This window comes from Ascaphus truei, chromosome 4 (genome assembly GCF_040206685.1).
Source record: "Ascaphus truei isolate aAscTru1 chromosome 4, aAscTru1.hap1, whole genome shotgun sequence".
NCBI lineage: Eukaryota > Metazoa > Chordata > Amphibia > Anura > Ascaphidae > Ascaphus > Ascaphus truei.
Genome location: NC_134486.1, coordinates 33,222,404 through 33,242,384, shown reverse-complemented (window position 1 = coordinate 33,242,384; position 19,981 = coordinate 33,222,404). Strand labels below are relative to the sequence as shown.

General features: G+C 42.8%; 1 protein-coding gene and 1 long non-coding RNA gene across 11 annotated transcripts in view; both read left to right on the top strand.

The window, feature by feature from the left end:
• The window catches only part of DISP1 (dispatched RND transporter family member 1), a 148,150-nt gene that overhangs the window by 81,517 nt on the left and 46,652 nt on the right, over positions 1-19,981 (top strand). For 9 of the 10 annotated variants that reach the window (XM_075595546.1, XM_075595542.1, XM_075595543.1 and 6 more), the window contains one exon: positions 11,576-12,106. In XM_075595546.1, the coding sequence (XP_075451661.1) occupies positions 11,607-12,106 (500 nt within the window). In that variant the 5' untranslated portion in view covers positions 11,576-11,606. Of the gene's footprint in view, positions 1-5,886; positions 6,090-11,575; positions 12,107-19,981 lie in introns of those variants that run through there. The other variant, XM_075595540.1, reaches the window with a different exon arrangement.
• Positions 12,267-14,274, top strand: LOC142492680 (uncharacterized). Its single transcript, XR_012800880.1, has 2 exons — positions 12,267-13,084; positions 14,225-14,274. It is a non-coding gene; the product is annotated as an uncharacterized LOC142492680 (long non-coding RNA).

The following is a 19,981-nucleotide window of genomic DNA, read 5'->3' as shown; positions in this document are numbered from 1 at the left end:
GGGTAGCCTCCCTTGCCTCCTCCCTGACAGTGGTCCCGTCACGTGGGAGGGTTTAGTGGCTGTGTCGGCCATGTTGTGTTTTGCGCAGTCGCATGTATATGGACTGTGTAAGGCAGCGGCCATCTTGCAGTTGGCGCTGCCGGAAGAGGAGGTTCTGGCGTTCAGTATTTCCACCGCGGACTGGAGGCGGCGGGTTAAGTCCTGACTGAGCAGGCGAAGGGAGAGGTAGTGTCCAGGGAGCTAGCCAAGCACACTGGACTAGGCCAGACCCGTTCCCCATAGGCCCCTGGTAGTTTCCTCCTATACCGTAGTGGATTTGTTGTAGGGCCGGCCATAGTAAGGGACTTGCCACTTTGTATACCGACAATTCAGCGGAGCAGACGGAACCGCAGCGGAGGATTCCCCAGGCCTGGCGGAAATTGCTCGCGCTCTGCTACCGGTCATTGGCCGAGAAGAGGATTGTGTTGGAGGGCCGAAATCGTGGGACCACGCTTGCCGCCTGACAACAAATTCCCTGGTGTACTCGAGTAGCCAGGAAGGTACCACCACTTGTAGCAACACTACACCGGGAGCGTACCGCTGCCCTCACATATATCTGGGTGGGACTAATTGGATTTACCATTGGGTTTTAGGTGCCATGGGCACCGTCCGTACTTTGGGGGATGGTGATGGTGATTGTGTACACTTTATTGCTGAGACTGTGGGATCATAGCAAATTATATACTTTGTTGTGGTTATTGGAGGTATAACAAATGGGTATACCGGTTCCCATGAGGGGCTATCCCGCCAACACAGGGATCCTCATGGGTGGAGGCACCTCACCAGGCTCCCCAAGCGCAGAGGCTTAGTCCTCTTGTTAGCTTTAAGGCTTATTCTATAGTAGGCGCTGGTGGGTGTGCGCCCGGCGTTGCGCATGGCGCGCGTGTTTCGTTTATATGTTGTAATGTGATTGGCTTGGCAGCGTCACGTGGCGCGGCAGCAGCGCGAAAATATAACTTCATGTGTTTGCTGTGATCTGCCGCGCCACCGCTCACTACCGTGCGCACGCGGCTGGTGTATAGAACACCAGGCCTGGACACAGCCAGTTCTAATTGTCGCGCCCGCACCATATTACAGGCCCAACAGGTAGCAGCAATACACCCATAACACGCATATCTCCCTTAGGAGGAGGGAAGGGGTGTTAGACTATTAACACATAATTAATTAAATAGATTGTGTTACATTCATGATTGTAGCAAAAAAACTAAAGTAGTGACCTTATTTGCGTAAATGAGTGGAAGGATTATTTTAGAAAGTGAATTCCATGGTCGACCATCACAAGTCATGCTAAGCAGGGTGTGTCTGCATTGTTTCTAATTGCAAAAAAGAATCAAAACTAATTGGCATTCAATCTTCATTACTATTTTTGTTTTTCACACCACTCTTAATATATTTTACTCGCATTACTTTCTCACAACCGCTGTTTGTTTCAACATACTGGTACAACGTTGAAAACGGAGTACAAAATCTATTTACCATACCGGTGCATATGAGCGAGGGAGGGCCAGGTATGAATGACTTAAAGGTGTGATGGTATAAATACTTGGCTTTGTATAGGCTCAAATAGTTTGTTACTGAAAGTTGTGCTATTCCCGTGTGGAGCACCGTGGCAGCAATGCTGGAGTCAAAAAAACCTCTTTCTCCACAAAGTAAATACAATAAGTAGAATGTCAGGAATTCCTCCAACTAGGTGGTATATTATATCTGGTGAATCTTCAAAAGAAAACGTAATGACTCCCCCCTCTATACTGGCCCCCCACACGTTTTTCCCTCTCCGCCACATGGTCCCCCTTGTCGCCAGCATCTCCCCCATATTCACAAGCTTCTCCCCCTACTCCTTTAGTCGCCAGCTTCACCCCATCATGGTCCCTTTGTCACTAGCTTCTCTCCCCCCCCCATGCTCTCTTCGTCACCATCTTCTCCCTCCTCCTGCTCCCTATCTCACCTGCTTTCCCCCCCCCCCTCCTCCCCTAGGAGGTTAGATTTGGGAGGGGTTTACTTTACTGTGGCTGCTCCCTTTTGTAGGATGTCACTGTGTATTCAACAAGAGCTTGTACAGCCAAAGGCGGTCCCCCACTCCCCCCCACTCCATTCCCCCCTCCCCCCCACTCCATTCCCCCCTCCCCCCACTCCATTCCCCCCTCCCCCCCACTCCATTCCTCCCCCCCCCCACTCCATTCCCCCAACCCCCCCTCCATCCCCTTTAACTTTATTGGCTCTCTGATAGGAACAGGGTGGGTGGGGTAAGGGTAAATAAAACACTTGATTGACTAACACTTCACCACTCACCTTGTGACTAATTTCTATAAAAATGAAAGCGCGGCGTTATTCGTATTGTTACATTTATTTACGGTTGCCAATTCGAGTGTTGGGAGTTTCTCAGGCCGATTATGTGGGATTGCTTAAACAGAGCAGAGTAGTCTCAGCCGTGATGAAATGGTTATATAGACAAGGGGTGCGCAAACTTCTTGAGCTGCGCCGTCCCTCCCGCTCCCCCTCCCCCCCGCTCTTCAAGGACTCGGCGTCAAATTACACTGCAGGTCATGTGATGTCACGTGACCCCAGCGTTGCCATGGCGAGGCGTCACGTCACATGACCCCGCCGCATTGTCGCATCGCCGAAGACCCGAAAGAGAGCAGGTAAGGGAGTTAGAGGCCTCACCCCTCCCCCGGCATTTAATTTAAATGTCGTGGGGAAGAGCGCGGGGCCACTGTAACTGCCGCGCCCCCCCAGTTTGCGCACCACTGATAGACCATGGTTATGAAATGGTGCAAATGCTACAGATTCTTAACTGATGAATGTACGAGGTGGTATGTGCCACAGATAAGATGTGTCTCTGTGTTGTATGTACAAGGTCTAGTATTGCTTGCTTACTCTCTCCTAGATTTCTTCTGCTATTGTATAAATCAAATCAGCAGACTGACATTTGTGCATGTCACATTGTGCAAGCCTAACATTCCTCATCCTGACTCATCTTTTCAATGTCCCGCTCACTACTGGCGCAGTTGTATTCCCATCTTCCATGACTTCCAACAGTCAACTACAAAGTCCTAACTAAAATAACCAGCGAGTATAATACTTTAACCAATACTTGTTCTAAGCAGATGCATGTTTTGCTCATTACCCTGGTGCTCTCCTTCAATCTTCCAAACCCTCCACTCTCTGCCTCTTTGAAGGTTCAGATAGCCTCTCATTATCTGCACCAGCAGCCCACCCCTCCCCTTGAGTTTTCTTTAACAAAGTCGTGGTAAGCATTCTTTAATTCTCTTCACAGAGCATGTATAAATCTTTAAATGATATGCCATGTAAACGTTGTGATTCAGTGTTATAAGCTGTATTTAAACTATATCCTCCTATACTTTACACACCAGCCTATCCTTGAATAACAAAAGGTAATTATCCTCTTGACGTGAAATACTATGGTTGCCTGCGGCCATCAACTACTGTACAGCCCAGCAGCTCTCTCCCCAGTGCTGAGGACGTGGAGATGCTGCGGGTTGTAGCTTCTCCCCACTCAGCAGTGTAATGATAGTGTGCTGGTGCGTGCTGTGCTGCCCTGCTCCTTTCCCGTGCTAACCACTTGTTCCCAGTGTAAGAAGAAAAGCAGGACAGTAGTCAACAGCACACCGGCCATAAGCAGCTGACAGGGCGGGAAGGGAAAAGCTCCTACCTACGGCTGCATCAACTCTGCTGCCAGGGAGAGAGAGGTACAACCCACTCCCCCCATAATGTGTATATACCTACCAGTGATCAGTCTGATTAGAATATATAGGAGTTGTATGACTGTATCATTCTGATCACCTACTGTACCTCATTGTGAAATCATCCAGTACTTTTTCTATGTAGGAAGAAGTGATGTAAAATATTTTTGCACGGACTCTTAAAAGATGGCTACCACTGATTTTTCTAAATAAAAACTATTTGCATTGTTACCGTTTAAAGGGGCAGTTCTCCTATTTGTGTAAGTGTCTAAGTATGTCTTTCAATAAACTCCTGGGGGGATATTACCAGTTGTCTTGATACACCAACTCTCGCGATTTTACATCGCTGGCCACTCTGGCCTTCACCCGGGAATATAGCAATGAGCATATATTATCAGCATGTCGGTTGGTTATACTGAAACCATCCGACTTGGGGCCGTTCACCTACTTCTTTGATGAGATCTGCTTGTGCAGCTGTACCCAAGTAGTGCTGGAGTTTGGGGATTGCACGCTTTCTTGGTCTCAATGTTTAAGTTATATGCACACTACTGGAGCTATACAAAATAACATCTTAACTAAAATGGTTAAGCTTCTGTTTATTGTAGGAATGTCCTAAATGCTGAATATCACAAATAACTTCCTAATAGTATCCGTGTAATTTGCATTGGAAATCATTAATAATCCTCCTGACTCATGCTCCTTGTACAGAAAACGAAACCGCGTACAAGCTTTAAGTGGTCCGGCTGCAAGTGCACTGTGGCACTGTTAAGAGAATATATGGAGCTGACACCGGATAATAGGGAATAAACGGTGATACAGTTGTGGTATAAACGGATGATTAGGGAGTACAGGAGGGGAACAGCACAGGGACAATATTAGGTGAAATGTATTCAGATAGTCCCAATAGCCCCGGCGAACCCGGTGTGGAGTAGCCTTACTAACGATTAGACACCGTCCTGAGTCCCTTCTTTCAGCTGCTTCCCTGACGCTGCCAGAGAGTGCGTCTCCCATAAGACTTCCAGTGGTGTAAAGAGATCCTCACAGACGAAGGCAAACAAATATGGATCAAATGAACAGCCGCTCCAGAAAAAAGGTAGGGCACTCACCAGCAATGAAAGGTTAAAATCAACTTTAATAAACTACATAAAACAAAAAAACAAACAGTGCTAACTACTCTCCCACGCGTTTCACGCCCACTGAAGGAAAAGCCACAGTGGGCGTGGGAGAGTAGTTAGCACTGTTTGTTTATTTGTTTTTTTATGTAGTTTATTAAAGTTGATTTTAACCTTTCATTGCTGGTGAGTGCCCTACTTTTTTTCTGGAGCGGCTGTTCATTTGATCCATATTTGTTTGCCATCATGCTCCTTGTAGAAGGGCGCAAACGTCTTGTTCTACTCCCCTCATTCCACTCCTTCCATACCCGGGAAAGGGAATGGGTACATTTGCGCTGTTACTGAACAGGCCGAAGCCAGAAAAAAAAAATCCTAATGCAATTTAATGCCGCTCTGCCCATTAAAACAGGTGTGAGCAATTACATCACAAGTCAAAGATGTCTACTCCACTGCCCCCCTCTACCCCTCCATCCTCTCCCTCTCCCCATCCTGTCTAACTTACTTATCACTTGGGAAATACATTGTAAAACGTATTATAGGGCAAATCTTACGGAGTCACATTTTACTAAATAGAAAACAGAGTTAAACTAGTCTGTAAAGTATACTGATTTTTATGTTTTTATTTTAACGTCTGTAGTTGCGTTAAAATCCAAATATGAAAATAAATGCAGTTTGTCATTTGCCAATTTTTGTGCTGCAAGATTTTTTCCAGACGTTTAAAAGCGATATTTGGTTTTGTTCTGATCAACTGCATCTCAACATTACTAAGAATTATTAACTGCTCTAGAGCAACAGGATCAAAGGGGAAAATAACAGAAAACAGCACTATGTTTTTTCCCTCTGTGGAAGCAGGAAGAGGCTAGAAATTACATGTCACCTTCATATCCTGACTTGTTGACCCTGTGCTCACATGAAGCCCTCCCCATTCCAGCTGTTACCACTAAAGACCTGGCCCCTGGGGTTAAATGAGAGGAGAAAACTCTCTGCTCTCCTATTGGACAGACAATACCAGAAGTCTCAGCCCCTTGCATGACCAGTCTAAGCCATCACCATGTGCTTGTCAGTCAGGCTACTAGACGGCAGCGGTGAAAGGACGTCTCAAACCACTTGTTTTGCTCTGTTATTTTTATGCTTTGTTTAGTTTTTTTTGTCAGTGCTGCGGGGGAAGCCAAACCAAGCTTTGAGACGGGTCTGGAGAACTCCTTGATGACTTGAAGCTATTTAATTCAACTTAAAGGTAGAGTCGCTTCTTGGCACTTTGACTTGGATTGTTCTTGCATGTTTGAGACGGTGTCGGCTAACTCCTTTCCAACACCCAGATTCTTCTTGTCTGCAGTGAGAAAGATTTCATTAATTTTCTTGCAGCATGTCGGTATAATCTCTTCCTGCAATTGAATTGTATTTGTTTTTCTTGTAGGGTTACTCTTGCTGTATAAGGGGATACGGCTGGGATAAGATCACACTATGGGTTAATGGTTGGCTTGCTTCTGTTAATCCTGTTATGATCTCCATAGCGAAGGGTGCCTAATATTGGCAGTTCAGCTTTCTGGGGTAGTTTTCTGAGAATAACATTGCAGTGCTGTACAGCTTTTGTCTGTTTTTTTTTTTTTTAATGGGACCAAAAAGAGTTCACATCTTATGTTTAACCTCGTCCAGTGTTTGCATCAACACTCATTTTTTTTTTTCTAACACAATCCTATAGATGTGCTGAATTTTCTCAGAAATAACATTGCTATCAGAGGTGGTAGTAAAGTTTGCCACTGTCGGCGATTTAAGTTCGATCCTGGAAGCAGCATATTCTGTGTGGCAGGCTGACAGTTGAATTTCTTATCTGCTGACAGCCTGTACAGTTACTAAAAAGCTAAACTATGGATTTATTTCCCCAGATTGCTCTGTTCTTGGTTTTGTTCAGTTATGTCTATTTCCCAAGGAATGTGTAGTAACTACACGTCCAATTATTCTCTGCTATGCCATTGTGGGACTTTTTTTTTTTTTTTTTTACCTTTGCAATTACAAAGTTGCTGCCTAAATTTTTTAAATGGAAACAATTCATGGTTGTTACTATTTTTTGTTTGTGATATTCACAGCATAAATGACCATAACACATTAATTTATGCTATGCGCCCGTCTTAAATAATTTGCTAATAGGTGGGATAGCACCATGTATTATTTGTCATCATATCTCTGTGCCCAGGACATACTTGAAAACGAGAGGTAACTCTCAATGTATTATTTATTTATAAAATGTTTTACCAGGAAGTAGTATACATTGAGAGTTACCTCTCGTTTTCAAGTATGTCCTGGGCATAGTTAATATGACAAATAATACACGGTTACAAATAGTTACATAAATGAACAGGGTATACATTATATACAATACATTGCATGCACAGTTAGAGAATATGTATATTATAGGCTTATGTAACAGTTACAGACCAGATTAAAATGTGAGAGAGCCTTAGTTTTGAAAGAACTTAAACTAGTCGTGGATGTGAGAGTCTCCGGTAGGTTGTTCCAGTTGTGGGGTGCACTAAGAGAAGGAGGAGCGGCTGGAAACTTTGCTGAGCCTTGGGACCATGAACAGTCTTTTGGAGTCTGATCTCAGGTGATAAGTGCTGCATGTGGTAGGGGTGAGGAGCTTGTTCAGATAGGTGGGTAGCTTGCCCAGAAAGTATTTGAAGGCAAGACAGGAAAGGTGAACTTTGCGCCTAGACTCTATTGATGACCAATCTAGTTCTTTGAGCATTTCGCAGTGATGTGTGTTGTAGTTGCATTGGAGAACGAAACGACAAATTGATTTGTAGAGGGTGTCAAGTTTGCAAAGGTGGGTTTGGGGTGCCGAGCCATATACTATGTCTCCATAGTCGATAATTGGCATTAGCATCTGCTGTGCAATACGCTTCCTAACCAGCAGGCTTAGGGAGGATTTGTTCCTGTAAAGTACACCTAGTTTACCTACTTACTTCCTGGTTTAACATTTTATAAATAAATAGCAGGAAAGTAATTGATGAGAGGTGACCTATGTTGGCTTCAGTGACAACTGTTTTTGGTACAGTAATCTATTCCAAATGTAAAATTGCAAATGGTAAACTTAAAACAAAAATCTCCTTTTTTCTGATTTCTGGTGCTTACTGAACATATAATCTAACATTTTAAACTGGTACTAAGGAAGGCAGGACAAGGGCATTTTTGTGGCAAGTGGATATTGCTAGGTTGTGATTCCAGCTGTAATTGCAGAAGTATGTAAAGAGGCAGAGTTAGAAATGTTGGGCTTAGATTTCATACGTCTCCATGTTGCCTTAAACAGTTTTGCTGGAATAGCCCACGGGCAGCCTTTTTATATATAAATAATTGAAAAGTAATTTGTGCAAATCCTTCCTTTTGATAGCCTACCCTATTCGGTGCCAAGCACTAATAAGTCAAGTGAATATTTAGTGTAGCATTTTATAATGTAAATGATGTCAGTAAATGCTCACATTTGTAAGGCACCGACAATACTCTTAACTGCCTGAGCATCTCGCATCTTAGTTTCATTTAAGGTGAATACATCTTTTTATATTCTTCTCACCCCTTTTTACAAACTCAGATATCTATAACACTATGTAGATCTATTCCAATAGAGGGAACAGTGCATTGTTACAGATCCCATTACTGTCAGTGCGACCAGTAGAAATCTTGTTAGTGCTGTTTATAAAAATATGCATATGCTCACTCAGTACAGTACATCATAGGTTCAGATGTACGCATTTTTTATTTGTTTGTTTCCACGTTGAAACTTTTCAAATTGGCATTTTTGTGGCTCAAAATCTGATATTTTTAGGTTGATAGTTTTCATATAGAAGACATTTGTTTTTTGTTTTTGTTTTGTTTTTTAGCAGTTGTGGCCACTAGCAAGCAGGGTGTTTGGGAAGCGTAACAGCTGTCCCTCAATCCAAACCATGCCAGTGACTGAATAAGAGACACTTTTTTTTGTTTTAATATTGACTTACTAATTTTTTGCTGTAAAACATTGTTTAATTTCTTGTATTTAAGCATACTGTTGCCCATGTGTCTGAAAAAACAAAATCTACCGTTACTGTGGCCAAAGTGCCCGAAACCCATTTACGTCATTCTGTTTTCAAGTGGATTTAGGTTGGTTTTAATACATATCCTTCCACCCTGGATTGCATTAGGGGACGGTGTCTCGTCTGCCCCTTAACCCTTTCACTGCCAGATGAGCTGCATTGCAGAACTCTTTGGCAGCGGTAAGGTTAAACTAGCTGTGACAGGTTAAACCTCTGCCTCTGTGACTGTCGTTCTGTTTACATAGTTAAGTCCTGCAATTGGGCTTTCCATGTTGCCCTAGTTTTGCTCCTGCATACTATGTCTTGCAACTGCCTCTCATGGTAACTATCTTCTTTGTAGTGGACAGAGAGAAAATAGCCGCCCAAGGCTTTTTTTTTCCTTTTTTACACCAGTCTGACATGTGGAAACTCCCAGTCACAGATTTTGCTATATTTTTTTTTTCTCTCTCCTCCGGCTGCCAATGAAGGAAATGAAATCATATATATATATATATATATATATATATATATATATATATATATATATATATATTTTTTTTTTAAAGTGCCAGACAGGTTGGCATATTGCCACACGAAGATGTAAGCTTTTCTTGCTTTTTATTTTAAAGGTATGAGTCTTTTTATGTCTTTTCATAAACTGTATTCTAACCCGTTGCTAGATTCAGAGTTTCCTACTTGAAAGAGGCCAGGCTATTACTGAAAAGTGCACTAATGCATTTCCTTACAGAAAGGCCATTCATTTGCTAGACTGGAGAAAATATGCAGGATTTGTTGAGCTCTTCTGCAGAGAGCAAACACACCATAACCAGACACACACACGTATGGATTCTATACTGTGAGCTGCACAGTGAAACAGTTTAGCAGTTTTCTGCAGTAAATAAGTGCATGTTAAATTGGAAGGGATATTAACTCCTTCAGTGCTAAAGGAGCCTGTTGATCTCGCTGGCACCAAAGGGGTAAATGCTCTAGAGCAGCGGTGGGCAACTCCAGTCCTAAAGGGCCACCAACAGGTCAGGTTTTCAGGATATCCCTGCTTTAGTCTTTGACTGAGGTCCTGAAAACCTGACCTGTTAGTAGCCCTTGAGGTCTGGAATTGCCCACGCCTGCTCTAGACGTACATGCACTCTTACGGGGGGGAAAAAATGCTGCCGAAGACGTAGGATGCCTTGTGGTGGTGGTTGATTATGGTTGGTGATCCTGGCCATTTTGGGGGACACATTTATTACATGTTCGTTTTCAGAGATGCCAAAGTTGATTGTGTAACTTAAAGTGAATATTTTTTTCTAACATTTTATCTGGTTACTCGTCCAATTACTTTATTTTTGTTTATTTTACCACGAACCCTCGCTCGGCATAGGAGGGGTGAGTGCAGTAAAAGGCAGTAGAGAGTTTAACCATGGCTATTACTTCAGGGTCTTTCTTTCTGGTTAAAGAAATCAAGGTGTAGACATTTAAGTAAAAGCAGGTGAGAAGGAATGAATGACTTCACCTAGATAAAATTCTGGATAAGGGCGTTATATAAATGTTATAAATAAAAAAAATCTCCAACTCTAAATGCTGATTTAATCCACTTATATATCATGTAAGAAAAGCCACAGAAGCATAATATTCCGAAATGATGCAGATGTTCTGTTTATATTTCATAACTGACGGGACAATTATTTTCAAGTGAGATACAACACCCACTTCAAATGCATTCCTAAAATACATCTTCACTTGCAGCAAATACATGTTTAAGTACTGACCGGTTCTCTGTTCAACGTCGTAAATATTGACCCGCTCTGGCAACAGAGTAGTGAAACAGTTTTTGGAATGAGTCCTCCCCCACCCTCTATCTCTAGGGAACTGCTGTGTTTTCTCCTGCTCCATTTCTTTCATTCCCTTGCTACTAAAGTTCACAGGATAACAGGTGGCGCCAGATGTGCGGTGCTGCCCTTGTGGGAGACAGCCTGACAATCTATCAAGCTGGCATTTGTAGGGAATGTGGGATATCTTGAAATGCTTTGAATGTTTCTTCATTTTGCCTTTAAAAGCACGTCTAAAATTCTCCTTAATCCAGCTTTGCGTTTATCACAGTTTGTTGCCATTGCATTTTTCATATGCATTCATCATTTGACAATGTATTTTTTTCTCTCTTAACTTTACAGATTACATTAAGGTTTTCCACATGAAAAATAAAAGCGCTTGTAGTACACTAGGGCTTATTGAATTACAGTATTTTTCAGGGCTGGAAAGTAACAGCAAATAGTTTCCAGTATGTGTTTGTCTACTTGATGCTATTTATCAGAAGGTGCGTGGGTTACACACACACGTTTTCAGAAAGATGCACTTATCTCTTATTTTTATAAAGAAAACTTAAAACTCAAGTATTGTGACTTGTGAATAAATGTACCTTTTACAGTATTGTTTAATGTGTGCCTGTGTTAATAGACAGTAGAAGGTTTTGGCAGCCTTGTTTGCATATAACAGAATTGTAGATTGAATAATGTTAGGAATGGCCCCGCTTTTCATTATAAAGCGAAGCTTAAAGGAAATGTCAGTAATGAAAGTCCGTTTAAAATGGTACTGTACGTGCATTGTTAATTAGAAGCAATGAATAGTAAGTTAAACATTCCAAGATTAATATTCTTGGCTAACTGTTATTATTTTTTTTCCATAGACATTCCTAGATTTGTAAGAGGGTGGGGAGCATGGCAATGAACAGCAGAAACAGTGAATTTGTGGCTCTTGGCAATGGCAGCATCCCATCCAAAGTGCTCTCTACAAGTCACCGCTCAGCCTGCGATGGAGACAAGCAACATCCACCCACCGAGGAACCAAGAGTTAAAGTGAGTCCCAATGGATGCCTTTCACACAATGGTGCAGCCAAACCCTGCTCTTTGCTTTTAGACAACCAAAGAACTCCCCAAATTATGTCACAGTGCTGCCAACACTGCTCATATCATCATCCTTTAAACAACCATAACAACCAGCAAGATTGTGTTCCACAGAATGGTGGAACAGCTTCTTCTGCATTGAATTCTGGCTGCTTGCAGCCACACACAGAGTTCTCTACAACCGCAGGTTGCCAAAACCATCCACCCATGTATCACCCTGCCTGCTGTGTGCAACCCTCCCAATCATTCTGCCTTCATCAGTGGCCTGACCATTTTCAGCATCAACAAGTGCAACACCATTTGGCAAACATAAGGTCAGTGAATGGTTTCCCCTAATATTTCACAAGATTGTTTTATAGTTGATCAATTTTCTGTTCCGATATATCCCTCTTAGGGCTTTAAAGTTGCAAAAACCAGATTGCATCTTTGTGGCAGCTCCATTCCTTTTGTTCTTTATTAAGCGACAGATTTAAGCACAACATTCTATTCATCTTTGCTTTAGAATGTCTGTGGTTATAAATACTTAGCATTTTTAAGTGGGGTGTTCATTTTGTGTGTTTATAATTCTGTGAAGCTGACTAACATGAAGGATATAACTTTGATGTTGAATTTTGAATATTAACTGATGAGGATATGATGGTTAAAATCTCTTGGCTTGTGTAAAACATTTATTGGACTCTGTTGCTCACTCAGGTTGTACTCTTACTGAGAAACTCATTGGCGTAACTTATGAATCATGCAACTGGGATGTGCTTTCAGCTTTTCGGTTCTAAAGGGTCCAGCTCTAGCGAGGGCATGTTTAGTTCAACTATTTTTACATTCATTTGTTTTACTTTTACATTTAAACATATATTTTCCTGTTTTCATTAAGTTAACATTGTCATTCTGATATAAAGAATAAAGGCAGTGTTGAATTGGAGAAACCTTCTTTTGTAAAAAGCCTTTTCTTTTATTATATATTGCTTTAGGCAAACAGCAATTCTCTATTACTTCAATCTGCTTTAGGCACGTTGCAATTTGTATTACTTTAGATTTCGTTTAAAGGTTTTCAAGACCAATGTTTGTATGTTGACATTAGTACAATGGTAAGTGAATTAGCTGTTTTACTTAGTGATGAAAAGATTTTTTTAAAGAAATGTGGAAATGGTTCATCTCAATGAATGTTATTTTACTATAATAACTTTGAAACCGAGCAGGTCTTATAAATAAGGCCTCTAAGTTGTTGTACTTAAAAGTAGATAGGAGAGAGCAAGCTTATGAGATTTTGGATGGTTGAAAAACATGATGGCAAGGTATTATGTGCAAAACAGAAAGTGAATCCCTGCGCTTCTCCCATAGGGATAGCAATCAATGGGGAATATATATATATATATATATATATATATGTATGGTGTAAATATCTATAAGAAAAAAGGAGACTTTTGGTATACATCCTTTGATCAAATAATGCAAAGCCTGCTAACCACGTCAAGGTAAGTCTCTTTAGCAGGTCCCTACGCTAAATGCATACTAGTGTTATGTGAAATAAGCCCAGAAGGGGTTAAAATATCAAAGCATATGCTTGTATAACCTAGTGCAATTAAAAACTGGTATATACCAGTACAGATACTCACATGTAAGTGAAGTGGAATAAGGGGACCTTGCTAGGAGATTATATACCTAGAAGAGGAGAGGCTGGCCTGCCACAAACTGCTCAATAAGCAGTTGCAGGTGACTGGCTAAATATATTCAATTACACCATAGTAGTGTTGCCCTCTAGGAGCGTGCTGCAAAGGATTAAAATCGGCCCAACAAATAATGTAAAACAAATATAATCACTGCGCTTCTCCATGTAAAGAGCATGCAGCTAGTGAAGGAAATGGCCATACAAATGTGCAAAACAGAAAGTGAATCCCTGCGCTTCTCCCATAGGGATAGCAATCAATGGGGAATATATATATATATATGTATGGTGTAAATATCTATAAGAAAAAAGGAGACTTTTGGTATACATCCTTTGATCAAATAATGCCAAGCCTGCTAACCACGTCAAGGTAAGTCTCTTTAGCAGGTCCCTACGCTAAATGCATACTAGTGTTATGTGAAGTAAGCCCAGAAGGGGTTAAAATATCAAAGCATATGCTTGTATAACCTAGTGCAATTAAAAACTGGTATATACCAGTACAGACACTCACATGTAAGTGAAGTGGAATAAGGGGACCTTGCTAGGAGATTATATACCTAGAAGAGGAGGGGCTGGCCTGCCACAAACTGCTCAATAAGCAGTTGCAGGTGACTGGCTAAATATATTCAATTACACCATAGTAGTGTTGCCCTCTAGGAGCGTGCTGCAAAGGATTAAAATCGGCCCAACAAATAATGTAAAACGAATATAATCACTGCGCTTCTCCATGTAAAGAGCATGCAGCTAGTGAAGGAAATGGCCATACAAGGTATTATGTAACTTCTGTACCCTGAACATAAAGTGCATTTCATGACCAGTCAACTTTTTAAAAGAAATTATTTTGTATTGTAACATACATATACAGTGTATACATACACTTTTTGTATACATAACAAGTTATTGCTGTCCAGTTCCATTAAGTGTAACAGATTTTCATGACAATATAAGAAAATACAGAAAGTTTAGACGAGGGACTTAACCTGAAACCAACAGTAGGGAGAAAGGAGAAAACAACTACTTTTATGTTATTATAGGAGCTTATGACAGTCGCTTAAATCTATATCCTTAATGTACATCTCGTTTCTGATCTAGGAGGGGTCTAATTTGGGTGGTTATGTTACGGTGAACATCATGTGTGAGCTCAACAGGATCTAAAGGCCAACATACAGGGAGTGCGATTCAGTCATTCTACATGATGATGTGATTATTAACAAAACTCCTCACTGCTTTACGACCCTAGACTTCAGGAGTAGGTGACCAAAAGGGGTCCATGTTTCCTCAAACTTCTCTATTTTGTCCTGTAGTATGTAGGTTACTCTTTCCATAGTGTCTCCTAAACTTTACCCACCCATGTTTCTATACTATGGTTTCCAAAGTAATGGAACCGTGCATCTCGCACATTCAACTTGAAACATCTTGTCATTTTGTAATCAGTTTCCTAACAATGTACTGAGAAAATCAAATTAAAACAAAGGCGCAGATTGGGAATTCTTGTCTCATAAGCGGTCAATCACCATAGTTTCTGTAATTCTCAGCAATTTTTTCCACACTCTGATCTGTTTTACACTACGTTTTGATATAAAATTCACCACTAAAAAAAAACACATTTTGTCTTTTTTTTTTTTTTAAATGTAAATCACAATTACATTGCATCATTTTAGTAGCTGCCAAGAAAAATTTGATAAACCGTAAGATGTTAAAGATTTCAATACAGCTACGTATTAGGGAAACAAAATCCCCTCCTTTGGCTTTCCTAATGGATTTCTACTTGCGTTACTGGACTTTTGGGAATTTGTATTATTAACCCATGGCCCTAGGACCATGTGATTGCTGCTAGTGTTCACATTACTTTTTTTTCACTGATGTGAATAGTAAAAGTGATCTGTTCCTGTTATGTCCATGACACCCAAAAACTCGGTCATTTCTCAAGTCAGGACAAATTGCCAAAGTGCCATCCCAGATAAGGCATGAGACACCAGGGTACAAACTCGTGCCGTACCAGGAAAAGCACAAGGGTATCTAAGGAGCTAAAGTGATCACAAGTAGTTTAGCGCAATTTGGTAAACCAAGTATATCAGTATCACGGTTTTCCTTGTAAATGGTAAAAAAATAGTATGTAGTTCACATGAAACCACAATGCTGGATTGGTATTTTCTTGTTCCTTTGCTACCCTTTTCAAACTCCTGGTCCGTTTCCTGAGCATTTTTATTTTATTTATTTTATGTATGATATTTGTGAGATACCAAGCCCTATAAACAAAATGAAAGACAAAAAGGCCTAGTGCTACATCTAACTTGTATTGTATGTCTTTATTTATATAGCGCCATTAGTGTACATAGCGCTTCACAGCAGTAATACATGTAGTAATCCAATAAATAACAGATAATATAAATAACAGATCATGGGAATAAGTGCTTTAGACATTAAGGAAGAGGAGTCCCTGCTCCGAGGAGCTTACAGTCTAATTTAATAACTTGACATTATATAGTTCAATACTTATCTTTCTATAAGCACGGGTCATTTAGTTCTATTTAAGTAATAGTCCCTGAAGAACAGGGCATTACTGGCTAATAATGCCCTGGCTGGAAGATTTGAAGTCAGTGGGCATCGTTGTGTGTTGTTTTTTTAAAAAAATTTTTTAAGGAATTGTACTTGATATTCAGAATTACAGCACAAATATCCACATTAATGTGTTAAATATTTAGGGTAAGGTACAATAAGTTATATTGACATGACAATGTGAATTAAAATGTATTGGGAATCGTAGTTATAGTTGTAGAAGGAACGGGCCTTTGCAGGTTTTGACATCTGCAATTGTTATTGTTACTGATGCCTGTGACATGTCTTACTCTTTTATTTGACAAGTGATTCAATGGGCAAATAATGTTCTTGCTAATCATACTATTTATGACAAGCCTTTATATATATATATATATATATATATATAGACATATATATATATATATATATAGTCTGTATATATATATAGTCTGTATAGAAATCAGTCTAGAAACTTTGTAAACCGCTTTGTTTTGTGATTGGCTTCCAGAGAGAAATATAATCATGATCGGCGCAAACCGTTAACTTCTGAATTTTTTAAACACTTAAATCAAGTTATGGGTTGGCAGCCTGAAAATCAAACTGCATATTAAGTTGCTTGGCTACACTTGGCCAGAGTGATCAGCCCCACGATATGTAACCACAAGTGTGCATTCTATCAGAGCAGGGGTGGCCAACTCCTCATCAAGGGCCACCTACAGGCCAGGTTTTCAGAATATTCCTGCTTCAGCAATGGTGAATAATACAGGTGAATCATGACTGAGCCACTGTTTGAGCCCCCTGTGCTGAAGCAGGGATATTCTGAAAACCTGACTGGTTGTTGGCCCTTGAGGACTGGAGTTGCCCACCCCTGTATTAGAAGACCAAGCTGGAAAGAGAGGAGGGCTCTTTGGCTGTGAATTGTGAAAGCAGGTCCTTCTGTATATGGGGATGTTGCACTAGCGGGGAAGTTATAGAAAGTGATATGCTCGCAAGTTTCAACTTTGTTCAGAGATTTCCTGAGGAAAGTGTTGAATAATATTTGCTAGTTATATGGAAGTAGTAAGCCATTAACCGGGTAGATTTCTCTCCATTTACAATTTTAGAGCTTTTTTTCTTCTCATCTCTCCCTCCCTCCTCCTCCGGAGCGGCTTGCGTTATCATTGACTCTGGCCGAGCTCTCTGAAGCCCTCCGTCTCATGTCCCGCGGAAAAGCGCTGTGGCTAGATGGGCTGACTGTGAAGTTATTCCAGTTTTTCTGGGAGATGCTGGGACCCGATTTCACAGAGGTCCTGGCCGAAGCCCTGGAGACCGGTGAGATGCCCCTTTCGTGTCGGCGGGCAGTACTGTCTCTGCTGCCGAAGAAGGGGGATCTCCGCCAGATCTCTAACAGGTGACTGGTCTCGCTTCTCAGCACGGATAAGATCGTAGCCAAAGCGCTCTCGCTGAGGCTCAAGTCTGTGCTGGCAGAGGTGATTCACCCCGACCAGTCCTATACTATCCCGGGCCGGAGCATTCATGATAGCGTTTTTCTGGTCCGGGACCTGCTGCACCACGCGCAGAGAGAGTACTGGTCTGTCACTCTCCATCCTGTCCCTAGATCAGGAGAAGGCGTTTGACAGGGTGGATCACCGATACCTCATACAGAACCTGCAGGCGTTTGGCTTTGGGTGGGCCTTCTCCAGATGCTGTACGCCTCTGCAGAGTGTCTGGTGAAGATTAATTGGTCCCTGACGGCACCTTATGGCGTTTGGTCGGGGAGTACATCAAGAATGCCCCCTGTCCGGGCAACTGTACGCGCTGGCCATCGAGTCCTTCCTCTGCCTATTGAGGAGGCGGCGGCTCACCGGGCTGGTGCTGCAGGAGCCCGACATGCGGGTAGTCCTGTCGGCCTATCTGATGACGTGCTCCTCTTAGCCAGGACCTAGTTGATCTGGAGCGGGCACAAGCATGCCAAGAGGTCTACACCGCGGCCTCTTCAGCTCAGATCAACTGGTCCAAACTCTGGCCTTTTGGTAGGTCCCTTACAGGTAAACTCCTTGCCCCCCATGTTTCGTAATGTCTCGTGGGGGAATGATACTCCCACGTATCTGGGAGTCTACCTGTCTGCTGCGGAGAACCCGGCCCCAGAAAACTTCAGTGATCTTGAAGAAAGTCATCGCTTATCTGGGGTCGTGGGCGTATCTGTCGAAAAATGCTTTCCTTCAGGGGAAGGACTCTGGTGATCAACCAGCTGGTGGCCAGTCAGCTGTGGCACCGGCTGATAGCCATGGGTCCAACCCCTGAATTTGCCAGCAAGATCCAGAGGACGTTGCTGGACTTTCTCTGGATTCGGAAGCATTGGGTCTCTGCGGGTGTTGCGTGCCTCCCTCTGGAGGAGGGTGGAAAGGGAGTAGTGTCTCCGCTCCCAGATACACACTTTCCGTCTCCAATACCTGCAGAGATACCTATTCACAGATCCATCTCCGCAGTGGTGCCAGCTGACGACCAGTTTCTTTCGCTGCGCAATATGGGGTATGACCGGCAACTGTTTATCATCAAGCCCGAGGGGTTAGGTAGAGACTTCTCGTGCTGCTGGCATACTACCGGGACTTACTAAGGGCATGGAGCCAGGTCTCCGCGACAAGGAAAGGAAAGGACAGGCGGCGGTGGGGGTTGGTTTCCTCGCCGAGCCCCTGCTGTTTAGTCCAGCAGTGAGGGCACGGATGTTGGATTCATCCTATATCTGCCGCCAACTAATCATGGCGCGGGTGACCCAGAGTCGGGGATCCCCTGGACTACGAACGACGGGACTGGGTAGGGGCAGAGGTGCTCACGCACTGTATGAGTCTGCCTACTGCCAGTGTCCCTCGTCGTCTGATCCAGGATATTAAAGATGCCATCCACCCCGACTCGCGCACCTTCATCGAGGGGGTATTGCAGACCGTTGAGCCCTGCCCACCTATCAACCCCAGCTCTCCGGATCTTTGCATGCCACCAAAGCCACGGCAACCCCCTCGGGCTCCTCTCGACCCCAACCTCAGCAGGTTGGGGGACATGTCCCTGGCATGTTTCTGCGGCATGCCAAGGAAAGGCCTGTACTCTCTTGTGCTCCATACAGTGCACTACCTCGCCCTTGTTGCTCGTACTTTCTGCAAACGAGGGCGAGAGGACCGGTGGAGGGAAGTCTATTCAGAGTTGGTTCCTCGTCCCGCCGGGGATTTGAGTTAGAGAGTCCTCCATGGTACTCTGAGCACGGGAGAGTACTTGGCCCATTTCACTGACTCCCCCGCCACCTGCCCCTTCAGTGACGAGTGGGAGTCCATGTATCATATTTATTTTAGCTGCGCCAGACTGCAGCCCCTCTTATCCTCCTTGAGGGGCCTTCTCCTGCAGTTCTGGCTGCACTTCTCCCCTAACCTTTTTATTTTTGGGTGCCCAGTGTAGGGATCGCCTCATCAACCTGCTCCTGGCATTGGGCTAAGCTAGCCATTTATAAGACCAGGAATCAGCGTTTTGGAGAGGGAGGTCCCAACAAACATCGTGGCCATGTTCAGAGCGCTGGTGCACTCCCGTATCCGGGCAGAGTACACGTACGCCGAGTCCACTGGGATGGTTTCCGAGTTTGCCTCCCAGTGGGCGTCAGGCGGGGTGATCTACTCGGTATCTCCCCATTTGGATTTTTTTTTTTACATTCTCTCCTATTTTAGTGCACATTATTTTAATTTACTGTTGCACTTGATACCGTTTGTTATATTTTTGTTAGTCTGGTATTTTTTTCTCAATGCATCCTTAGGACCAGTGATTTACTTGTTGCCGGCCAATCAGAACTACCAGATTAAATAGTACTCCTCCCTGGGCTGAATCGTGTGAGCCCGAATTCCATGGGGTCCTGGTTCGTAAGATATTGTATCCCCTGGACTAGAATACTTGTCCAATAGTCTAAACCAGGCCTGCACAACGCCAGTCCTCGAGGGCCACAAACAGGCCAGTTTTTCAGGATATCCCT